Source organism: Pezoporus occidentalis, unplaced genomic scaffold, assembly GCF_034315485.1.
Source record: "Pezoporus occidentalis ecotype Australia unplaced genomic scaffold, CSIRO_AGI_Poc_V1 ctg15, whole genome shotgun sequence".
NCBI lineage: Eukaryota > Metazoa > Chordata > Aves > Psittaciformes > Psittacidae > Pezoporus > Pezoporus occidentalis.
In genome coordinates this window covers 2,307,427-2,331,789 of record NW_026913316.1, presented here as the reverse complement: position 1 = coordinate 2,331,789, position 24,363 = coordinate 2,307,427, and the positions used below count along the sequence as shown (strand labels likewise).

The 24,363-nt window shown below is 41.4% G+C and overlaps 1 protein-coding gene across 1 annotated transcript in view; it reads right to left on the bottom strand.

The window, feature by feature from the left end:
- Nucleotides 1-16,063: 16,063 nt before the first annotated feature.
- DAP (death associated protein) overlaps nucleotides 16,064-24,363 on the bottom strand; it is a 52,739-nt gene continuing 44,439 nt past the window's right edge. The window contains exons 3-4 of the mRNA XM_062610846.1: nucleotides 20,114-20,156; nucleotides 16,064-18,880 (exon numbers count right to left, since the gene is read on the bottom strand). Of these exons, the coding sequence (XP_062466830.1) occupies nucleotides 18,761-18,880; nucleotides 20,114-20,156 (163 nt within the window). The 3' untranslated portion in view covers nucleotides 16,064-18,760. The remainder of the gene's footprint in view (nucleotides 18,881-20,113; nucleotides 20,157-24,363) is intronic.

Genomic DNA, 24,363 nt, shown 5'->3' with positions numbered 1-24,363 from the left:
GCCAACTCAGCATACAGAAGGTTCAGCATTCAGATTCAGTATCTGAAAAGCAACCTGTGCTGCAGGTGAACATTTGAATTTGCACTCTCAATATCACTTGCAGGAGACATACAATTGGTAGGTGCTCTCAGGGATTAACATACAGATATTAACATGTTAGAATTAGGGGCTGAAAACTAAGCCAGTTTTCTAGCCCTTTGTACTTTACTGTGTATATGTGTATAAATATGTGATATTTCCATTAAAAGAAGCACAAACTGTCAAACTTATTTGGCAATCTTATTCTTCAGGGTGGTTTGAACACGCTGTCTTTCACTTTTCAGTAGATCAAAAAGCCCACCCACTTTCCCCAATGGACTAATCAGTATCATCTGAAAGCAGTCTGGTTTCCCTGTAAGGAGCTATTGTGGGTTAACGTCCACTCCTTGTGAATTTTTCCCTAGGAGTAAAAGGAAACCTCTACATTTGTCCCAGCATCAACCTTTGATGGCCACCTTGGTCAAGAGAGAAGCTATCGCTCTGATGACATGCAGCCACGTTACTCTGCTGCAAGCAGGCATTCCCCTGGCATCCTTACAGACAGCATGGATCCATTCTGTGCATCTGTGTAAAGCTTTGCACTAGCTGGGTTGGGAAGTGCAGGCATAGGTCTCTCCTCATTGCCTTCATCCCCTGCTGCACCACTGCACCCCCCCCAGCTGTCTTACTCCTCCTCTTCATTACCATACTCACCAAAGTGCAGCGCCTCTCTCTTGCTCTTCTTATTATCTGTCTGAAGGATCTGAAGGTTGGGAAAAGCTCCCCCAAAGCATGCTTCCAGAAACCTGTGGCAAATGGACCATAGTAGTGGAAGCTGCACGCCTGGCTTGAGCTGCTGCCACCAAGGTGGATATGATTTCTAATGGATTCCAGCACAAACAGAATGGTTTGTGTTTTGTTGTTGTTGTTTTTCAAGAGACCTGTAACTATGAAATGCCAAGCAATACCCGCTGAACTTCACATTGCTCCTGGTCACACAAGCAGCTCATCAGTTTACCTCCTAAAACCAGTATGAAAACCCATGGCAGTACCTCCTGGGAGCTGGAGCCCCTGAAGGAAGGCAGAGATGCTGCTGTAGGAGGATGCTCCCACAGAGGGGAAGGGGACACTGATTCCTAGGGTGGAGAAAGGTTTTTTACAGGCCTTCAATGCCAGTCTGGCATGTTAGTGGGAACAATGCTTCTGAGCATTGTGAGTGAAGCTGGAGCAAGGGCTGTGTCTGCCTTCACTGCCATTGCTTGTCTCTGTACACTGTAAGCTTTGGCTTGACAGCCAGGTTCTCACCATCTAATGCTCACTCACTGGGGAGCAAACAGCCCAATGAGCTGGCTGACTTCTACAGTAAGCAAAAGCAATTTAATACAGTGACGGTATAAAGCGAAATGCCAAGCACTTCCCAATGTTCTTCAAAATCATATTGTGCTCTTGTCTCTGGAGAGCAAAGGTGTCACAAGGAAGAGATCACTAACCCTGCAGAAGGCTTTTCAGGCAGGAACACAGAATTACACATAATTGGATCCTTGTGCCGCTACGTATGATTCATTTGGGGTTTTTAATGCCAATGAAAACTGTTCCTTAAGCCTTGACAAAAATCCTCTCTGGGCCTCTCCACTGAATGCCTTTTTCTTAATAGTTCTGAATGCTCATGCTAATCTGCCATGGGACAGATACCAGAGCAGCCGGTAAAAAAACACCTTGGATAGAAAAATGTAACATTCTTTGAGGGTATTTCTTTTATAGACATCTACATTTCTGCAGGGAACACCCGAAGTATGACTGAAATTAGGACCTGATATGCAGGGTATGCCAATTTACAGGTGGTTTGTGCTGCTGAAGCCTCCTCTTTTGTTCTGTAATCCATATGATGCAGCCTGGTTTTGCTGGGTCTGCTCATTGTGCCTCAAACACTCCACAGTTTGGTTAGATACCCAGAGGTGGCAGGTAGTCCACAGGCTGGAAAGGGAAGCCATGTCCCTCTCTTCCTGCCCATGAGTTCCTGTGTGCTCCCAGAAAACCTGGCATTTTATGGATTAATATTCTGCCAATTTAATGAGCTAGACAAAAGTGCTGGAGCCAATGCAGGGAAGCAAGGAAGGGAAGGGGCAGGACCGTGTCACTCAGAGCCATCCATCTGCTGGGTGGCTCAGTCAGTGCTCCAGGCTGTGCCCAAAGCAGTGAGGAAGAGCTCCACTGCACAAGTTAGGCAGCTCCAGGAAAAGTCCAGCTGTGTGACACACACAGGTGACACCCTCTTACAGATATTTGTATCTCTTCTGAGCCCCGAGGAAAGGGGCTTGGACAGTTTTGCAGATGGTCAGGAAAACTGCAGCCCCTCTCTGCTCCTTTGAGCGCTCTTCAGAAAGATATAACAAGTACCAGCAAGAAAGCTGCTTAGCGACTTCAGCCATAAAGTAGGGCAGAATTGGAAGTTATCCTCACTTTTTCTTTCTTTTAAATTATCCCAGGTAGAATTATAAACCCATATGGACATTTGGTTCATTTAAAGAGCTTCTTCATAACTTCGATAATTACACACCCAGAGAGTGTATTCAGCAGAGAGAGCAGCTGAGATCTCCACCCGCCCTCTTCTCAAGGCAAATGGAAACTGGACTGACAGTTCATTAGAATCTCCATATAGTAAATTTTGCAACTAAATCTTTGAATTCCAAGTCACTGCCAACTGCTAAGCTAACATTATCACATATAACAATAACAGCGGGAAGGGATAAGCCCTGGAAGAGTGGACAAGAGGTAATGGAGGCAGGGGTGGGGGGGGTAGGAGTGGGAGGGAAGAAAATACATCTGTGTCTGTGGTATGTCTCTGATTTAAAACAATATTGGCTTTTTGACCCAATTTTTTCTGACTATTCTGTAGACAAGAGTGAAAAGCCTTGCTCTGGTCTGCTAAGGAATATATTATTTTAAAAGAAATATTATCTATATAATATATTATATATATATAATATATTATTTTAAAAGAAAGAGATTATTTTAAAAGAAAGGGATTCAATATGAGCCTCCTTCATATATATTTAGGAATTTATAAAATATATACATATAAAAAGCCTCTCACCTCCCAGTGATAACGTGAAACACTCAAATATGTTAATGATGACCATCGCTAAGAAAGCTAATATTAAATAATTGTTCTGTAAGAGGAACAAATCATTCAGGGTATAATATGGAGCCTACAAAGAGAAAACAGACCAGCTGCCTTTTCACTGAACACTGTGGAATGCTTACATGGAAAGAGGCAATGGATTCTGGGAAAAACTGTATTTTGCTGGGTAATTAAAGTTGTTATGCATATTAATTTTGCCTAGTCAGGTTTAAATTTGCCACTTCTCTCAGCATGTTTGAATTTACAATGTTTGTGGCATTCTTTTATGGCTATAAAACTGCGCAGAGGTTGGTGGATAATTAGTGGGCCAAATGCTGCTGTTTCAGTCCACTCTTGGGAAAACAGAAGAGGTTGGGAAAAAGGACTCAGGCTTTTTCCCCTTCTCATTATAGCAGCTTCCCACATGAATGATAGTCTGCTGCTTTGCCCAAGCCCTTCCTCCCAAACAAATAAAAAATAAACAGAAATCCTCAAGCAGCAGATGTGCAACATCCATGCTCAGAGGCATCATCCCGGATGCATTCGGTTGTTTCTCATAGGGCATTGATGGAACAGTGAGCTTTTGTAAATGTGGATCAAGAAAGGGGCACAGGAACTGCTCAAACATCTCTTGCTGTCTGTGTACCTGTGGTAATTTTACTTTCGGTGCCACAGTAACTGAAATCTGCTCAGGGCAGTGTTCATCACCAAAGGCGCTTTCTGAGTCTCTATAGGCAGCCTTCTGCTGACAAACATGATAAAATATTTACTCTCCTACAGCATTCAGCAACAGGAGCTAAGTTTTCCTCGTGCTTACTGCCATTATACTGAAGCCAGCTTCTTGCAGAACCAGTAGCATGGGGATGCTCTGAATGTTTGTGTGGCAGTGCTAATGTGACATAAATCAATAAGCAATGCTATTAAGTAAAGACTCCCCTAAAAGTTCTGTTCCAAAACAAGGTGAAGCAGTGTTTCACAAGAATATACAAACATAGCTGTATTGAAAGCAGACATGCTGTATTAACAGCTTGGCTGCTTTCACAGGGAAGAATAATGGCATAACTGTCACTCAGGATTTACCCAGTTTCCATGCAAGGGATACGTGGCCTTTGACCACCTGGTATCCTTTTCCAAAAGCTGCCATTGCAACCTCCTGAAGTGCATCGTTATAACTGAAATAAAACAGCATTTGCTTGGTGAGCAATACAAGTGAACAAACCAGTCACATTAAGATAATTTTGCTTTGTTTTGCTCTTGAAAATTTGTTTAGCAAACTCAGATTTGAAACGTGCTCAGTTAAGAACATAATGGATGTTTTACACAATCACTTTTTCTTTTGTGGTTTATAAAAACTGTGGTTATTATTCTTCATACAATTGACTGTACTCACCTCCATTTTATTGTCACGGGCACAATGAGCAGTGTTTGCCTGTGGTTTCCCAGCAATTATGAGGCAGCCTTTTGCAAGAGTCCTTTTAGGCTTATGTAGGGTATTCTGCAACAGCATTCCAGAGAGTCTTGCATCAGCTCTTTGTTACAAGAAACTGTCAGCTACTCAGTGGCTGAGACACATGAACCAGGCTTCTTTGTATGGCAGCAGTCATCTCAGTCACAGTGACGGATGGGCACTGGTTTTGATCATACGCTCAAACAGAACTCTCCATGTTCTTGGGTAATCACTTGCTTAACAATGTGCCCATTTATGATGCTTAAATACCCTGAACTGTCTTAGGGCTCCCATGACTGACTAAGATATTGTGCTCAGAGAAAGCCAAGGATAAAGGTGCTGGACTTACTTAAACTGCATGTCAGCTGGCCAATGAAGAACTAGGCAGGTCTTGTCTGTATTTAAAGACAAACCCCAAAATATAAAAAGTTGAACTGGTTTAATTGAAAAGTTAAGCTGAACAACTGTGTGCAGACTCCCTCGGGCTGGTTTTAATTGGGCTAATATTCACTTGTCTTAACCAATCAGAACCAGTCTAAGATTAAAGCAATATAAGTAATTCATCCTGAAATCAGGGTTTCCACACGGAGAGTTGTGGTAGCTTAACTAAATTGTTTTCAGTGGAGAGCACTGCCCTGCCACTGGGCAGAGGGTTGTACCCTTGACCTGGGGAAGGCTCTGGCCTGAACTGTCTGATGACCCATTCTGGTTTCCTTACAGCTTTCATTTTCCCAACAGGACAGTAAGATACTCGTTTTTCTCCTACAGCTTGTCGTTGATGAGCTGTCACATACACAGCAGTCAATGGCACCTGCTGGAGCATTTCAGTGCCTCTTGCTCACTTTTGGCTAATTACCAGTCTCACTTTCATTAACATGGCTTGCAACTGCTAGAGACCCTTCCCCTCACACAGTCCCCAGCACCACACTGCAGCTTTGCTCTATCATTTGGGTTTGGGAAACTTTAAACCCTTGCATGTAGAGCTGGGTAAGAACGCCCTCCGCAGAGAACTGCTCTCGTTCCATCAAGTAAAACACTGGCTTAATCTTTAATTCAAGGCTGTCTTTTGAGGATCACAGCCCCAGCTCAGGAACAAAGTGAGCCTGACAACAGTCAGAGGCAGAAGATGAAATATTAATCCATGCTTTCATGACATCCAGGCTGGATTACAGTAATTCCCTGTCTGCAGGTCTTCCCAAGGCCGCCTCCTGTAAAACACAGCTCAAACAGAAGTCAACCATGGGATTTAACCAAGTACTGCAGGCAAACATCCTACCTCCCAGCCACCAAGTTTGGGGCTTACTTGGAGACCTCTATTCCTTCTTTATCTCCAGGTATGCTCTTCAACTCTTCGGAGCACATCCATAACTGTAGCTATTTTTAGCCACTAAAAAAAAACTCTCAGCTTCAGGATGTGTCTACCTGTTCCAGAAAGTAAAAACATGCAGAAAATCTATAAGCATGGAAGGCAAAATCTTCAAACATAGTAGGCAAGCTCTGTCTCCTTCCCTCCTAAGCCCATCCTCCCAGGACATAGGATGTGTGCTATATTTGTCAGGATTGAGTGGCATTTCCTGAGGGCAAGAATTAGTTAAATTGGAAAAGCAACAAAATTAGGCCCTTGTGAAGAGCTGACTGCTGTACACCAGTGTCATGGTTTAAACCCACTCAATCCCAGTGAGTGGTGCCAGACTGAGAGCAATCAAGGCCTCCCCCCGGGGCTCTCCCCTTCCCCACTCCCAGAGGAACGGGGAGGAGGATCGAAAGAGTGCAACTCCTACGGGTTGAGACAAGAACAGTGCAGCAACCAATGTACAACAAAAATCACCACCGCTACCACCAATGACAACAATGATAAGGGAAAATAACAAGGGAAGAGAATACAATACCACCGGCCAAGAAACAAGTCCGACCCAGAAGCCCCTGTCCTTCCGGGTAACTCCCAGTTACCCCCCACTGGGCATGACGTGCTGTGGTATGGAATACCTCCCTGGCTAGCCCGGGTGAGGCGCCCCATCTCTGCTTCCTCCCGGCTTCCCCTCCTCCCTGGCAGAGCATGAGCCTCACAAAGTCCTTGGTCAGGGTAAACATCACTTAGCAACAACCAAAAACATCGGCTTCACCAACACTGTTCTCAGGCTGGAAGTCAAAACACAGCACTGCACCAGCTACCACGAAGGAGAAACATGACTGCTACTGCTGAACCCAGGACAACCAGTTGGCTAGGATATGACCAAAGTAAAGAGCATGTGCAGTTGGATGAGAGAAAGGAAACAACCACCACAGGGGAATATGGCTGAAAACACTGAGGGAAGAAAACAGAATAAAGCCAGTATCACCACACGGGTATCTGCAGAAGCATCAAAGACACAGTGGTTCCTGTGTTGGCACATACTGGATAGATTGGAAGGTTGGTTCCAGCCAGATTTGTTTGTTTGCTCTGTGCATCAGTCTCCCCAGCATATTTAGACAGAAATATATTCCTAAATCCCAAGTTAACTCATAAGGTCAGCTTTTGGTTATCAGGTAATGAGGGAAAATGATGGATGGGAAAACCCATAGAAAAAAAAAGTCCCACATGATGAAAACAATGTCAATCAAGGAAACAGAGCACATGTCATTTATTGGCTTTGGAAAACCACGTAAATTCTTTACAGATGGTAGAGGCATGCAGAGTAGGGGTCAGAGAGAAGCCTGGGGCAATACTGATGGAAGTCTGCAGATCTCAGATGATGGTGATGCTGGACACATCCATAACAGAGATTATCTGCTGCTCATGGCTGGAGGGTTGCTGAACCTCTACAGCTTCAGAAGACAAAGACATGCAAGAGTGCTTGTGCATTCCTCACAGTACAGAATATACTGTTAAAGGTGTCATCCTTCAAAAACCTTCAAAACATGAAAAAAACAAAGTAAATACAACTCTTGGAGTAACGGGAAACCGATAGTGTCTTTGGCCTGTTTTTCACACCAAGTGCTTTCCTTTGGTAAATGAGTATTTGCTGTATAGAAAAAGGTACACTGAAAGCTTTGCCTAGAAATACAAGACTAAAAAAGCTTTGCCTCATACACTACCATTATGCCATACTTTTCTGAAGAGTTACAGCTTTTGCTATTTAACAGTGGGCTATTTAACATATTTATGAAGTTATGAAAGTGAAAGCCAGGTCCATGCAGTCTAAATGCCATTAAATCCCTGTGTTGCAATTTCCCATTAACTGGGCTCTTCTGAAAGCCTTGTGCCAGCTGAGAAGACATACCAGGGAACAACACTTAGAAGGAATTTAAATGAACCTGGGGCAGAAGGGAGGAGGGAGAGGTGGTGGCATCAACCCAGCAGCAGCAAGTCAAACAAAGCCAAGTTCCAATTTAACAGTGGTAATTCTCCACCAGTTATTTAAAAATCACATTCATGTATGCACATGAATCTTCTTAGACAATTGTGGGTTTGCACAGACCCCAGATAGCCAGGGAAGAGCAGAAGAAAGCAGCATTTCCTTCACTCATGGCCTGAAGGTCTCTCCCCTGTGCCAGAGCAGGCATGCTAGTCATGTCACAGTTACCAAACCCAGACATGTGACAATAAAGTTTGCAAAATGAGTATGAGATGCTCTGAGCACACACTGATAAATGCATTAGAAGAATAGCAGATATGTCACCACTTCTAGTCTGTGCAAGACTGCTTTTTAATTAGTCCGTGCAGTATTCAAGCATCAGCTTGTCTTTGTCCCTTTGAACTTGACTGGAAACATAGCTGAGGCAGGAGAAGTTTCAATGGGATTGTAAAAACTTCCTAGGCACCAAGAGAGATTCACGAGTGGGCATGATGTGTGTGGGGATGTGTCCTGGGTTCAGCAGTAGCAGTCTTTTTTCTCCTTCTGAGGAGCTGGTGCAGTGCTCTGTTTTTGACTTTCAGCCTGGGAACAGTGCTGATAACACCGATGTTTTAGTTACTGCTCAAACGTTTAGTCTGACCAAGGACTTTCTGAGTCCTGACTGCTCTGCCAGGGAGGAGGGGAAGCCGGTAGGAAGCAGAGACAGGACACCTGACCCAAACTGACCAAAGAGCTATTCCATACCACAGCATGTCATGCCAGGGATGTAACTGAAATTTACCTGGAAGGGCTGGTTCACTGCTCAGTCGGGCTGGGTTTTGACAGGTGGTATTGTATTCTCTTCCCTTGTTATTTCCCTTATCCTTATTATTATTGGTGGTAGCAGCAGTGGTTTGTGTTATACCTTAGTTACTGAACTGTTCTTATCTCAACCCGTGGGACTTACACTCTTTTGATTCTCCTCCCCATTCCTCCGGGAGCGGTGGGAGAAAGGGGGATGGAGTGAGCAAGCGGCTGCATGGTTCTGGGTTGCTGGCTGGTCTTAAACCACAACAGGATGCCCCAGACAGCTGAGACCAAACCCTGTCACAGGCTGGAGGAAACACAACCCTTTTTCATCTGATTTATATGAAGTTACTGAACTAAATATAAAAATAAATACTGTGGTCAGTACAGTGGTCAACCACAGCATGGCATGACAGCCTGTCCTTGAGTGTGGCAGCACTGGGAAGTAAGATGGCAGCAAAAGGGGACAAGCCCACATGTTTTGCACTGCTGCCTCTGAATGACTGCAGTCCAATAGGTTTTACTTACAAGTCCCTCCTCCTGCTCCTTAGTTGATGTTTTTTGCAGAATCTTTCCTTCTCTTTCTTTTCTCCCTTGTTGTTCCTGGTGGGAAAGGCTGTGAAGACAGAAAATGTCTCCCCCAAATCTGCATTGATCACCTTGCTGTGACACACCAACTAACTCCAGCAGATGCTGTCAGCAAGCTGCACTGAGATAGAAGATTTGCTTTTAAGAGGCATTTCTGTTAAGTTTGCAGAGTAAAACCGAGTTCACTTCTCCTTTTACACTTGCAGAGCTTTTGCTGCGCAGTTGATGGAAAGCAAAAAGCCTTCAGCTGTGTTGTTATTAATGCCAGCAAATATGGCTGAAACTACACAGGGCTCATATTCGTTCCTTGTAGCTTATATTACCCATTAAAACTATAATGCTATCAAAGTAATATTCTCCATTTACATCAGCTTTAGCATTTTAACTTGAGTACATATTATAAGCTATCAAAATGCAGTGGCCCATAAGGAATATAAAGGTGCCATCCTTATTTAGAGACCTTTCAGAATAGCAGCGCTAGGTCACTAATGCTATTTAGAATTGCTTTTCAGGGTAATTGATACCTCTCTTGTTCCTGAAGTCCTGTGCTTTAATCTTTTCACTCTATAATCTCAGCTCCTTACAAACAGCCACAGAAATATTTGTATTTTCAGAAGACAAAGGACAATAAATCAAGAGTGAAGCTTGATTCTAGCTATTAAAAGCATTTCAAAAGTATCTCCAGGCTGAGCAGATATCATGACTACTGCTTGTTTGATTATAGGCAAGCAATAACTACGTGAAGGAGAAACTGCAGAGCAGAAACACTAGGACTGCTTTTGTAAATTAACATGGAGTTTATATCATCCCCCAGAGAATGGCTGTGGTAGGGCTTATGTTTGTTTCTGTTGAAACAGATTGTACACTCATTACTAGGAATTGCAAAATTAGGATATATTCCCATAGTTATTAAAACCAGGTAATACTGAATTATACAACACATATACGTAAGGATGTACACGTAGAGCTGTGTGTTACAATAGTGATTTTTTTCCTTCTTCCTACCTAGCAAGCTAATTTACTCTGAAGCATTTTGTTCAATTGTTTTCAAAATAACCCTGGTTTGAAATAACTACTATTTCAAAATAACTCAGGTATTCACTCATACCATCTTTTCTTCTAAACTTGCTATTCCAGTAAGAAGCACTCCACAGACACATGCTCCTTCTTCCAAAGAGCTCTGTTGAATTCCAGTCCCCTGTTTTTGAAATCACAGGGCCTACACAATGACAGGCTGGGGGCATATTTTGCACAACAAATTACATGTCACTGCCCGTAGCCAGGGCTTTATGTTTATAAGTCAGCAAATAAGCCTGGAAACCAACCTTTAAAACGTGCCTTAGCAGCCACCAAACTGCAGAACTGGAGATGGGACATAGTCATGTAGCACTGACACTCTTCTGCAGAGGAAGCAACTCACATTAGGCGAAGGATCTGCCCGCAAGTCTCCTCCACCATTTTTCAGGTTGAGAAGAAAGAGGTTTGGAGGTCCATACCTCATGGAAAATACCTAGTTTGACACTCCACTCCTGCAAAATAAATCTGAAGTTAACTTCAGTGATACTCACCAAGGAATGAAGGTGACAGGATTCTTGTAAAGACAAAGTACAAATCCTCCTTGAAAGATAGGTGGCCTGCATGGGATGGTACAAAAACCTGCCTTGAAGGAACCTACATCTGTAGGAATCCTAAATCTCCCAGGAGAAATCTATTCAGATACCATTGGTAACATTTTCTATACATTCAAGTTATAGTTTCTGCCTTTGAAGATTCTGCCTTTTAACCTGCTGTCACTGAGCAAATGAATACCTGTTGCAAAGGACTGACTGTCAGAGAGTTACACATACCTTGCACAATGGCAGCCAGAAAAAAAACTGCGTTTATAAACAGAGTAAACGTATGAAACTAAAAGAGAGGAATATTATGAATCATAATAAATACTCAGATCCCCCTCTATACTTTCTATAAATATTTATCTTAGAAACAATTGGCTAATGGTGAACCAGCAATTAGCATGCAAAGTAGAGCTCTCATACTATGAAGTATAGGTTTCCAGTGTGTATGCTGTAGGAGCTATTTGGCGCAGTGAAAAGGAAGGCTGTGTGTTTAACAAATGGACTCATAATAAGCTCAGTTGAAAAGCTTATTTAAGGCTTCAGCCTTTCATTCCAGACCCCTCCAGCTGTCAAAATTCTCACATCAGCAGTAGGCTAATGTTTATTATGTTCTGGGTGATAAATCAGGCCCTAAAAGAGAATTTTTGCATTTGATATTCATTATCTTTTATCCAGAGAGCAGGAATTAGGTAAGGAATTAGCACAAAAAGATTTTCCACAGTGAAAAGCTGCCTGCAAAGAGGCTGTTAAAGGTGTTTAGCCGAACTGTGTTCAAGGAATCCGATCTCACATTGCTTAATGCTTCTGGGATGAATAAAATGTTATATCTTAGTTTCTACGATTGACTGTTCTCGCTGTTTGTAGGCACATGCACACTAGAATATTAATTAGGTCTCAGTTCAACTAGACTATGTCTCAATTCCACGTTCCACATAAGCATACACCGAGTGCTGGCTTTTGCAGCAAGAACAGATAATATATATTTCTTTATGCTGAACTTTGTAGGTTAAAAGAACCAGGATTTGTCAAAATACATTTCATTTGAAGATTTGTCTCATCTGAAGGTCTCTCCCACACGAAAAGATTCAAGGATGTATAAATTTACAAATCAATGAATTGTACTTTCAGTATACAATTAAGCAGTGGAAATTGAGGTCACTGAACAGCATCAGAAATGGTCAGTATGCAGCTCTGAAATGTGATGACAGCTCAGTTTCTTTTCTCTCATCATCTTCTAACAACAGTTTTATAGAGCGCAACTGAATTCAATCCTGTGCTGATCCACATACTATTCTAGTTTTAATACTTGAGGGTTTACTGCTTTAGTCACAGCTCCTGCTCCCTGCAGATTTAAATACATCAAAAGATAAAATGAAGTGCACAACATTGCACCAGCACATGCCCCAGTCTGCTAGTCTTCTAAGAAGCAAAGCTACAACACCTTAAGCATCCTTAAAGTTCCCCATCACGTTGTTACCCATCCTACCCACCCTGACACTGGGGACAGACCTGCTTGGAGCAGCGGCTTGGAGCTGAGAACCAGAGCTCTGCTCGGCCCATGCTTCTGTGATACCTCAGTAACACACACCAGGACATCAGAGAGAGGTGAAAAAGGTCCATATGTCTGCTCTGTCCTGCTAGCTTGGGACTACTGTCCCTGCCATGGTCCTCCACCTTCTAGGCCTTCCCTGGCAGCTGAAGGCTCACCTCCCTTCATCATGTACTGCTTCTGTGGGCTCTCCCTTTGCTCCTTGACCTTGATGGGCATTAGAAGTCTCAGCAGCAATCTGCTGTCCATGGCTCCAGTTTGTGAAAACCTGCTCTGAATGCACAGAAACAATCATGGATTAGAATAGCTTTTTAAAGAAATAAACCGTGAGGTCAGCAGAATGTAAGCGAAGGTTAACTTGCTGCAGTGATACATCAATCACTTGAAAAATGAAATGGAGCCTAGGATTAGGTGTACATGACTTTAGAAATAAAGATGTTTTTTAAACACTAAGCAAAGTGATCAGATAAATACAGTAGGCTCACAAGGAAGTGTAAAACAGGGAGAAAACTGACATCTCTCTTCCTTCCGGCCCAAACAGTGGCACGCTGGTGCAGTTTTACTCAGAGTGGAATTGAATGTATCTGTGGCTCTAGTCATGTCTGAAACACGGTGAGGCTCTAGTTATTTCAAGTTGCTGGCAGCTTGCACAGATTAGTAGCTAATTTTTGCTTTTCATTTAAACTAAATCTGCTGCTCTGTATTTCAAGAGATGCTGGTTTAAGAGGGAAGCCAGGTTAGTTGCTGTGCTCTCCAGTGCACTTGCTCCTCCCTATGTAAGAAAGTGATTATCCTTAAGGTGCTATCAGATACCCATTGACACCTGACACAGCCCACGAAAACCAGCTTCTAAGAAGTTATTTCACATACCTTCATAATGCACTGTGTATTTGTCAGCTAGAAAGAACGACAAACTCCACTTTGCTGAACAAGCATTAGTCCCAACAATGTGAGAATACACCAAGGGGAGCACACATGTCCTTACTGGTGGCTGCAGAGAGCTCACAGCTCGTTAACAGCTAAACAGTTTTCATAATCCTTAAAATCACTGTGGATTACAAATGCTTTTCTTTCGCTAAAGCCAGGAGTGACCTACAGAATGCCAGCCTCTCCAGGTTTCTAAAAATAGCCCAAACACAAGCTGGGACACAGAGATTATATTACAGGGCTTCTTTCAAGGTCGCTTGCAAGATCCACGCTTGCAATGGCTTTAGTAGCTGTGTTTCAGTTTTGTCCCTGGCAGCGTTGGGAGTGTGCTTTGCAAAAAACCATCAGCATCCATGCATGCCTGTCAGCCCCGAGCAGTAATGAATTACTTTCCCGCAAAAAGGCATTGTATTCTTTTTCTCACCTCAGATCAGGATCCTGAAGGGAAGGGAAGCAGTTTCTGCAACAGAATTGACTTTGTTCATGGAGGGCTTTGTAAAATACAGCCCATTCCAGAGGACTTCCCTGTCTAAATACTAGTGCTACCATTTTATGAGAAGACTCAAAAAGCAGTATGCACTACATGCAGCCTTTTTTCTCGTAGGGGATGAGGAAAAACAATAAACTGCACATTCTTGAAGGAGACCCATGAACACAGCAACAAGCAAAACACAAACCTCCACCTTCCTAAGACAACTGTGTGTGTGCCAGCGGCGAGATACAGAAATTCTGATGAAAGGAAGAATTCTTCAGGAAAGCAAATCAGGTACTTGGTAATTACCGATTATTAATACACCATCACTTGGTAATTACCAAGTATTAATATACCATTATGTATTATGTAAAATATGTAATACAATCATATGTAATACAATACCAAAGGCTACAGCTAGAGGGCAGGGTTATATTACCCATCTGTTGAAGAAATCTGATTAAGACTTACCACTGTAGACTTGACTCAGTTTCTCCTCATCGAGGCTCTTCCAGTCCCTATGGTCTGCATTCATCTTTTATTGAGAGTAGATAATGTTAGCTGGAACCAGTTATATTTAAATGTCTTTCTCTTGTGAGGAAGGAGGTTTGTGTGGGAAAAAAGTTAATCAATTAAAACAGCGATCTGACTTCTTAACTCTATGCATCATTGCAGCACCTGACCAGCAATGTCTCTCCCCCCCAGTAAAATTAACTGTACACTTACTGACATTCCCACATTTTCTAAAATGTAATTAATGTAATGTAATGTAATTAAAGCCATTGGCCAAGATTTAAATCTGATTTTAACTTGATATACTCAAATCTGAAGGGTGCATGAGAAGTAGCTTATAAAACCCACTTCTCCCTCCTCCACAAAGATGATAAGTATTCAGAATAAAGTCATTCCAAAGGGACAAAAATGTACATCCAGTCCATCCCCTTCACCTTTGTATGAAACAGATTGCTCTGAAAAATTTGTTAAACAGCCAGGAGCATGTGATGGTCATATTACCACAAATACAAGTGCAAGACTCATGTTTCAAGACATCTGATGACAAAATGGTAAACCACACTATTGAAACTAGAAGGAAATAATTACTAGCAACATTTGCAATACTGCTGGCCATGAAGCTTGGGATAATTATGAACAACTCAATCAACAGCATGACAGACATCACACACGTGTATTTTCCCCTAATTTTAATGAAATAAGATTTTTGTTTTTAATGATGTTGTACAAAAAGGAAGCTCAGGGGGGACCTTACCACTCTCTACAACTGTGTGAAAGGAGGTTATAGTGAGGTGGGTGTTGGTCTCTTCTCCCAAGTAACAAGTGATAGAACAAGGAGAAATGGACTCAAGTTGCACCAGGGGAGATTTAGACTGGATATGAGGAAAAATTTTTTCCATGGAAAGGATTGTCAAGCACTGGAACAGGCTGTCAAGGGAAGTGATGTAGGCACCTGAAGGTGACTTAAAGGTATTTAAAAGATGTGGAGATGTGATTTAGGGATGCACTTAGCAGTGTTAGATTTAGGGTTGCACTTGATCTTCAAGGTCTTTTCCAGCCTAAATGACTCTATGATTATGTGAATGAAGCATCTAAAGATGTAATAGTCCCAGGGCAGTGAAACTATCGTATCTGCACTGTATCACATATATTTGCTCTATTATATACACACTACGTATTTACTAAATACAGGATACCCAAAGTATCAGAAGGCTTCCAGAAGCACTGCAGCTATTTCTTCAAACTCTTTTGTGAATCATTTATGGCATGCACTATGTAATGTTAATTGCAGTTTTATAAGAAGCTTGCCACCTCTTCTGATTACAATGCTTTTTTTTTTTTCCTGAAAGAATATTACAACTTGAAAAGCAATGGAAAACATTAGATTTCATTTCCTTTATCAGACTGTATTACCAGGCTTAGATTCAATAGCTTCACAAAGATAAGTGAGGATCTCCAATTTCACAGTGGAAAGCAATCCCCATTCTAGCTGGTAGCATCTAGTTTCTATTTTAAATGAGGCTGGACTATCCAAAACAGTTCATCCACTGTGACATAAAACTTCCTAATAAATTTCACTATCTATAAAATGTTGATTAGTCATGGAGCATTCTGTAATAAAATCTCATAAACCCCACAAAATTGCACCCTGCTGCTTTACATTGTACTTACAGGAAACAAGAAGCCCAATGTACAACTTCATGCTTTATTATTGCCACATTGGGAATTACAGAAAATTTCTTTTGCAATCATTTCAAGGAAACATCTGAACATCTCCTGTGCTTGTATGTTATTGTAACATTTTAAAAGTACCAATAACCATCAGAAGGCAATCCAGATGACCAGCTACGATTCTTTATTTTGGGAAAGGTAATGCTTTGGTAAAGACGCCTATCTATAAACATGGATACCTCCAGCAATATATAATACGCTTTCATACAGAGACATTGTCTAACCATATTGGAATTCCTGCACTCTAAAAGCCACTAAAGCTATCTTGAAAGCCATACTATATTGTACAAACTTACATACCCCTTTAAGTAACCAAAGACAAAATTTGAGTATTCTTTATACATGGTGTATATATTGTATTAACATCCAGAAGCAGTAGTTTGTAATCCAAAGGCATCCAGATTCATAACTTCAGTATTAGAATGATACTGAATGTGGTGTTGTTTTCAGAAGCATTTCTACCAGCTATTGGTAGACACAGAGTAGAGGTACCTAGTCACATCTAATTGTGTGCTTTTACACTGAGGTATGTTTCGTTTTCCACTGCAGTCAACAGAGTCAAGAATGATCCAGCTCATCTTTAAAGACGCTTCCATTTGGTTCAAGACGCCATACCTCAACTCTACTGACTGTCTTGACTACATTACCATTGACTACAGCAGGAGTCTAGACACTACCTCAGATATAGGCACAGGACTAGGAGAGCTGAATAGCTCCAGCTCATTCTCAAGCCAGTAGCTACCAGTATGAAGCAACTGCAATGACCTGCTTCATTGCTGGTGCAGCACGCTGGCAGCTACTGGCTGCACCATAGAGATGCCACTGCTTTCAGTCCCGAATCTGCAAACATTTCTGCCAGCAAATTACCTCATGCAGATGTTTCAAAAGGCTCAACAATACTTCCCTTATGAATGAGTTACTCATGTGTGAATCACTTACACACTCATGAGCAGCTACAAATAAGGCCTCAGACGTACCATCATCAGAAACAGAAAGCGTATTTTTAAAATGATGCATATTCTAATACAGAATAATTCTTATAAACAACACTCATTCCTTAAGGCAAGTACAGTTATCTAATTAAACTGGTAATTAGGATTGTACATACAGCTTGTACATCCTTCCTTGTGTGTAGAATAAACATATCCATGCATATACTTTGCAAACCATCATTTCCATTTCAAGGCTATGAAGAGATAGATGGAAATGCCAAGTCCCTCTCGCCCACATGAAGTGAGTTACTCCACTTGTGAAATGGGCTGTTGTTTTAAAACAGCTGCTCAGGGAATAATTATTTAATCTGCAGAAATTTTATAAAAATAATATTTTTAAATCTCTCCTCACTGGTTTTCTGTACTATTTGATTTTACACATAAACAAACTAGTAAAGGCCAAGGTGACCCCAAATTTTCATTGGTTTGCCAGATGAATGCTTGCAGCACTCTCTGGTACACACTTTTTTAAAATTACTAGAAATTTCAGAAAACCAGAGGGTACTAAAGGCTCCACTGTATTTATAGTCTGTTAAAACCAAAAGAATACTTTAAAAAAAGTAGATAAAATGTTTAAAAAATTATTTTTCTGGGTTTTACAGAGATGAGCAGCAGAAGGAAAACAACAGAACTAAGTGATTTTGAACTCTGTAACCAAAAGATTTAATTATGTGGCCCAAAGTAATCTGATCACTCTATTTGAAAAGTTAACTTTTGTTCCCTCTTATCACTACTGTTCTTAAAAATACCATGATGAACAACAGAGATTGGGTCATAAAATATAATACATTTACTAATGGTATCTCTTGATCTCAAAAAGTGATTTCAAACTGTAAGTCAAAAAAGAATACAGGTTTTCCACCAGTTTAAGTTCAATTCTGGAGGGTCCTAAGCTCCTTCAGCTTGTTATTTATCATTAATAATCATTACCTCATAAAAATGAAGCCATCAATGAGAGCCATGAGATCACATATCAGTTACCTACAGCAACTGTGTTCTTGTAACTCTGATGTCTCACCCTTCTCCATACCCACACACCTCCAAATGGAAGAACCTCAGCAGGGCTGTGCGAGTGCAAGGGGGTGTAAGGAAGATTCAGCTGGATTTCTGCCGACTCATGAATGTTTTGGGGCCCTTCTACCATCTCACTAGTTGGAATCAGAGGGCATAGCCACTGGGTGCAATGCTGTAGGATACTGAAGACTGCAAGGGCTATACATAAGCAAGACAACCACCAATTTCTGTCTTAGCATACACAGACTCCCTCCAGATATTAAAGATACCAGTACAAAAGGGCTATTCTTCCTTACCGTCTTAACATAAAAGCTGCATTAACTATCTGCTACTGTGATGCCACACCTAAAAGTACAAGTTTTAAGCTCATTAATCTTATTATTCATACTAAAGTTTTACCTTGGCAATAAGAAAAATCTTATAAAAAACCCACCCCTAATCAGCACACACTTAACAGAGAATTTTCCATCCGGGATAACAAATAAACAATGTCTTCATTTTTATTAACCCTTGAGAATTGAAGTAAAAGAAACAGGATATTATTTTAGAGGTCAATTTAACTGATTTGACAGTGTGAATCCTAAAGGGTTTTCATCTTCTCTTGAAAACTTATTTGCTCATGTCAAGTTGGCTGGGATTCTGATGGAGAGCTCACTTGCGAGGCTGGTGGATGTGCTGTTTGACATGCTGTGGGGGAGGAAGCTTTTCCACAGAAGGATGTGGTTTCTGATGAGCCACCTGAGCCGCTGCTGGAGGGAAGTCCTTATCACCCTGTTCAAAGAACACACAGGGAAAAATTTAATCTTAAAAGTGTACTTTCCGGTTTAAATGTGTGTATGTTTTTAGAACTGTGGAAAGCAGATGGAAAACAATGTTGCATGTTACTCTATTTATTACCTAGACATGAAATTTCTATACATATTTGGGAGCTATTAAGACTCAGAAAATTATAAAACAATTTTGCTCTTCATAGGTTAATACACTAACTTGTAGCTGACAGCATCCTAAGGATAAATACAGCACTCTGTTAGGTAATTGATTATCTGAAGAAGAGCTGAGTTACAAAATTAAGACAGTATTTCCTTCCCATTTTGAATCTTTTGGATGCCCACTAAACTGGCAGCCTGTGCTTTTTATGTGTGACATTTTGTGAGTCACTCATAAAAAATACCACTATCCTACAACTGTTAAAGTGTTATCAAAGTTACTAAACATTAAGGCAACAATTAGTTCCAAGTAATCAGGCACGTAAATGCTTAAATAGGTATCCACCTTGGTGCAGATGGAGGTCCAGGAAAAACAGCACTGCCGGTCTACTACCCCTTTGGGCTAGGGAAAATGGCATCAGCTCGCTCTTTCCACTTACGCGATCTGATGCAACCACAGCATGTTACAGTAAACCATACTGTACACCTCAGTGATGTACGGCTATCATTATAAAGGTGACCATCATATAAAGCCATGATAAAAACCCTGTCACAACACACATGGCATGAATTACTGATCATGAAATTAATGGCTAGTTAACGCTAATTATTTAGCTTATGTATTTCCAGGTCCTGGAAAACCAGGGAATAACATCTTGAATCCCATGTACCTCAAGGCACAAATGGCAGCTGAAACACGTATCTTCAAGCCCATATCCTTACAGGCAGGAATGTTACTCCTCATCACAGATCAAGCTATAGCAGTAGACTTAACATGCAATTGCTTTCGCAGGAAATGAATACAGTAATGACTAGTTAGGTATGAAAATAAGATCCAATAAACTTAAAGTGCTAAAATTCAGAATAGAACAATGGAAGTAATTTCAATAAATAATTTCAATTTCACACAAAAGCAAAAAGAATGCTCAAAGGGACTTGCAAACAAACAAAACATTAAACCTCTTCTGATAAAAGAGGAAGGGGAATGCAAAGGATTAATTATGCCCTCATCAACGATAATTCTGGAAAGCCTACAGTAATTTTCCTCTCCTTTAAAGATGTTTAATGATAATCTTACCCTAGCAATGACACCAGAGATGAACACCGTTGGCTTAGGTGGGCTAAAAAAAAAAAAAAAAAGAGGGGTTATTTGTATAAATTATTTAGAAGGTGAAAATGAAAAGTACATCACATATACAATGGAAAAAAAAAGTGCCATTTTTGACAATTAATGAATGATTCAAATAGACAAATTTCCCCTTCAAATGACCACTGCCTTAATAGTTTTTAATGCAGCAAGAAAAGACCTACCATTTTTGGCTGCTATTGCTTCACATTAATTGTGACAGCAGTTAAAGGCTAGTCCAGCAACACTATGTTCCTTACTTAAAGCTGAGAGTCTTTGTTTGTTTGAATTGGTTTCTTAATCCTCAAATTTTGTCGATAAGCTGCCAGGAGTACTTTAGGCTCAGTGTGTTTGTATTGCAACACTGAAAACTACTTGGACTAAACTTACTGCTGTGATGGAGAATAAAATAAAATTCAAGTTTATATCTGTCAATCAAACGGATTAAGATTTTGAGTCTCAGAAAAAAAACAACACCCAGTATCAGAGATTTTTCAAGCGGGTATTTATCTATTACACAAGAAAATCAAGTCTACAACAAAACAAACACTAAAAAGCATAAAGCAAAGCGCACCCTGCTTTTTCATTTGTAGACCTTCATCCATGCCAGTAAGAACAGACACTCCATTTTGAAGAAGGGGAAAATGGATGACCCGGGGAATTACAGACCAGTCAGTGTCACCTCTGTGCCTGGCAAAATCTTGGAGCAGATTCTCCTGGAAGGCATGCTAAGGCACATGAAAATCAACAAGGTGCTTGGTGACAGCCAGCATGGCTTCACTAAGGGGAAATCCTGCCTAACCAATTTGGTGGCCTTCTATGATGGGGCTACAGAACTGATGGGAAGGGGTAGAGCAGTTGATGTCATCTACCTGGAATTGTGTAAAGCGCTTGACGCTGTCCCACATGACATCCTTGTCTCTAAATTGGAGAGACATCAATTTGATGGATGGACCACTCAGTGGATAAAGAACTGGCTGGATGGCCGCACACAAAGAGTTGTGGTCAATGGCTCAATGTCCGTCTGGAGACCAGTAACGAGTGGTGTCCCTCAGGGATCGGTGTTGGGACCGGTCTTGTTCAACATCTTTGTCGCTGACATGGACAGTGGGATTGAGTGTGCCCTCAGCAAGTTTGCCAATGACACCAAGCTGTGTGGTTCGGTTGATACGCTGGAGGGAAGGAATGCCATCCAGAGGGACCTTGACACGCTTGTGAGGTGGGCTGATGCCAACCTCATGAAGTTTAACCATGCCAAATGCAAGGTCCTACAGCTGGGTCAGAGCAATCCCAGGCACAGCTACAGGTTGGGCAGAGAAGAGATTCAGAGCAGCCCTGCAGAGAAGGACTTGGGGGTGTTGGTCGATGAGAAACTGAACATGAGCCGGCTTCAGTGTGCGCTTGCAGCCCAGAAAGCCAACTGTATCCTGGGCTGCATCAAAAGCAGCGTGACCAGCAGGTCGAAGGAGGTGATCCTGCCCCTCTACTCTGCTCTTGTGAGACCTCACCTGGAGTATTGTGTGCAGTTCTGGTGTCCTCAACATAAAAAGGACATGGAACTGTTGGAACGAGTCCAGAGGAGGGCCATGAGGATGATCAGGGGACTGGAGCACCTCCTGCATGAAGACAGGCTGAGAAAGCTGGGGCTGTTCAGCCTGGAGAAGAGAAGGCTGCGTGGAGACCTCATAGCAGCCTTCCAGTATCTGAAGGGGGCCTACAAGGATGCTGGGGAGGGACTCTTCATTAGGGACTGTAGTGATAGGACAAGGGGTAACGGGTTAAAACTTAAACAGGGGAAGTTTAGATTGGATATAAGGAGAAAGTTCTTTACTGTGTGGGTGGTGAGGCACTGGAATGGGCTGCCCAGGGAGGTTGTGAATGCTCCATCCCTGGCAGTGTTCAAGGCCAGAGGCTTGGGTGTCACAGTTTAATGTAAGGTGTCCCTGTCCATGGCAGGGGATATGGAACTAGATGATCTTAAGGTCCTTTCCAACCCTAGCTATTCTATGATTCTATGATTAGCAGACTCAATCAGTATCCCTGGGCCACCAACCTACTGAGCTGACCAACACTACATGAAGGCCAAGGAGAAGCCAAGTCCAGCAGTCCAGCCCTGGGGGTGGGCATTTTCACAGTGTCTAAACGATAAATAATCAGCAACTGCAGTGGTCTCCTGGGCAAGAAAATCCATACATGTGCATGGAGTCTGCAGAAGGATCAAGATCAGGAACTGCAGAAAATCTCCTCAACAGAGGTTAATACTTCTGTAAGAAAACCACATAATCTGAGGCATTGCAAAGCGAAGGTGAGTGCAGAGATGAAGTTGTGCCTCCCTTTGAGCATGTTCGTAACTGAGGACTCTAAGCAGGTGGCTCATTAACTTGCACCATCAGAAGGGTCCCTGCCCTGTGATGTTATAGCTAATCAGGTTGGAACAACACAAAGCAAACACAAATCAAATTATTTATTAGAGGAATAATACTGATTATTATGATGCACTTTACAACTACACAGCTTGTAAAGATTTATTAATATGATGTTACGTGATGTTAAGGTAACAAGCAGCACAGTATTAGAACTTGATATAATGGTCTAATAAATATTGCCTGAGCCCTGTTTAAGTCACAGTATTGCTACACAGTCTCTGAACACCCTTGTTACTTTAGAACACTCATCATCCCTTCTAGAGATTTTTAAAGTCAGACAGACAGAATTAGAAAAAGGGAGAAAAGGACGTTCTGCTCTGGAATACCTCCATTAAAGAGCACCAGTAATATTTCGTGTTACAAGAAAGAATATTTTGATAGCTGTATTAGACATCATCAATCCAATTTTCTATCAGTATAAACTAATAACAAGTGAAGATCAATAGCCAAACACTTTCATTTTATCCAAACTATACTAAGCTAATTCATATGTTACCATCTGCATGAGATTTCCTGGATGCTGAGTAACAAACTCAGAGAAATAACTGACTGGGGAAAGACAGATGTACTGCAGTGGCTCAAGGTACCATTCATAAACTAACACCATGACATTATAAAGGAAATGAACAGTAAATGGGAAAAAAAAAATGTGGCAAGTTATTCTTCAACTACTTTCTGCACGGAATCTGGCTTTAGTCACATCCACAGAAACAGTTATTTCTTTGACAGTGCATTAACAACAATATTGGATACTGTGAAATTCAAATCAGATAGATTTTTTTCTTATATTCTTACCACGACCTTTCAGTGTTCACTATGCTCAGATGATGCATGAAATTCAAATCAACATTTCCCAGAGAGCCTGTATTTGCTGAACGTGCTACAGCTTGTCTGCCCATCACCACACTGTGTTATCTGCAGTGTGTTTCATACTTCTTGCTTTAAAACCAAGGTAAATGCCCCCTGGTTTTGGCCTAAAATGACAACTGGAAGGAATCTCTTGCATAATGGTTGTTTCAAAAACAGCTTTCCCTGCTGCAAATTGCATACATCTTCTCAGAAACCCTGGTCTCCTCTTTGAAATGTCATGCTATTAATATTCAAAGGACCCAAACCTTAAAGTACGAAGTTCTCCAGGTACACAACAGAGCTGGATACAGTGGCCTAAGGTTCAAGCCGAACATTTTAAGGAAGCACAGGGGCCATTCACAGACAGGTAGGTAATGGGAAACCAGAGTTGGAAAAATGTGTCTACATCCAGACGCAGCTGGAACAGATTGGTCCTTACTTTCACCCTTATTTGTCTTCTTGATGGGTTTTTGACTAGACTTTTCTTGCCTTATGCTAGATTTCCAAAACATAAGAACTAAGGTAATGTTGACTTGGCTTCTAGCTCAAGCACCCCTACCCTCCATCCACAAAAATCTTTTATATAAATCCCATCATTCATTTCTGGCTGACTTCAGTTCCCACACTCAGCTGCAGGCACACACTGTAATGAGACTTCACCTCTCAAATGATTACAAAGGCAAAATGCTTCGCTCTTATGGAAGACACATCAGCCTATTAGGAAGCTCATTTTCATGCATTAATTATTCCCCAGCAAGGGAAAAAAAAAGATAGAAAGCTGATAGAAATGTGAATGATTGTGTCTTAATATTTATGTTCTAGATAAAAAAACACTGGCTTCCCGCCCCCCCCCTTTTAATCAGATTACACTGTCCCAAAAAAGATCTTCAAAAATTTAATATTACCAATTATCTTCGATGATCTATA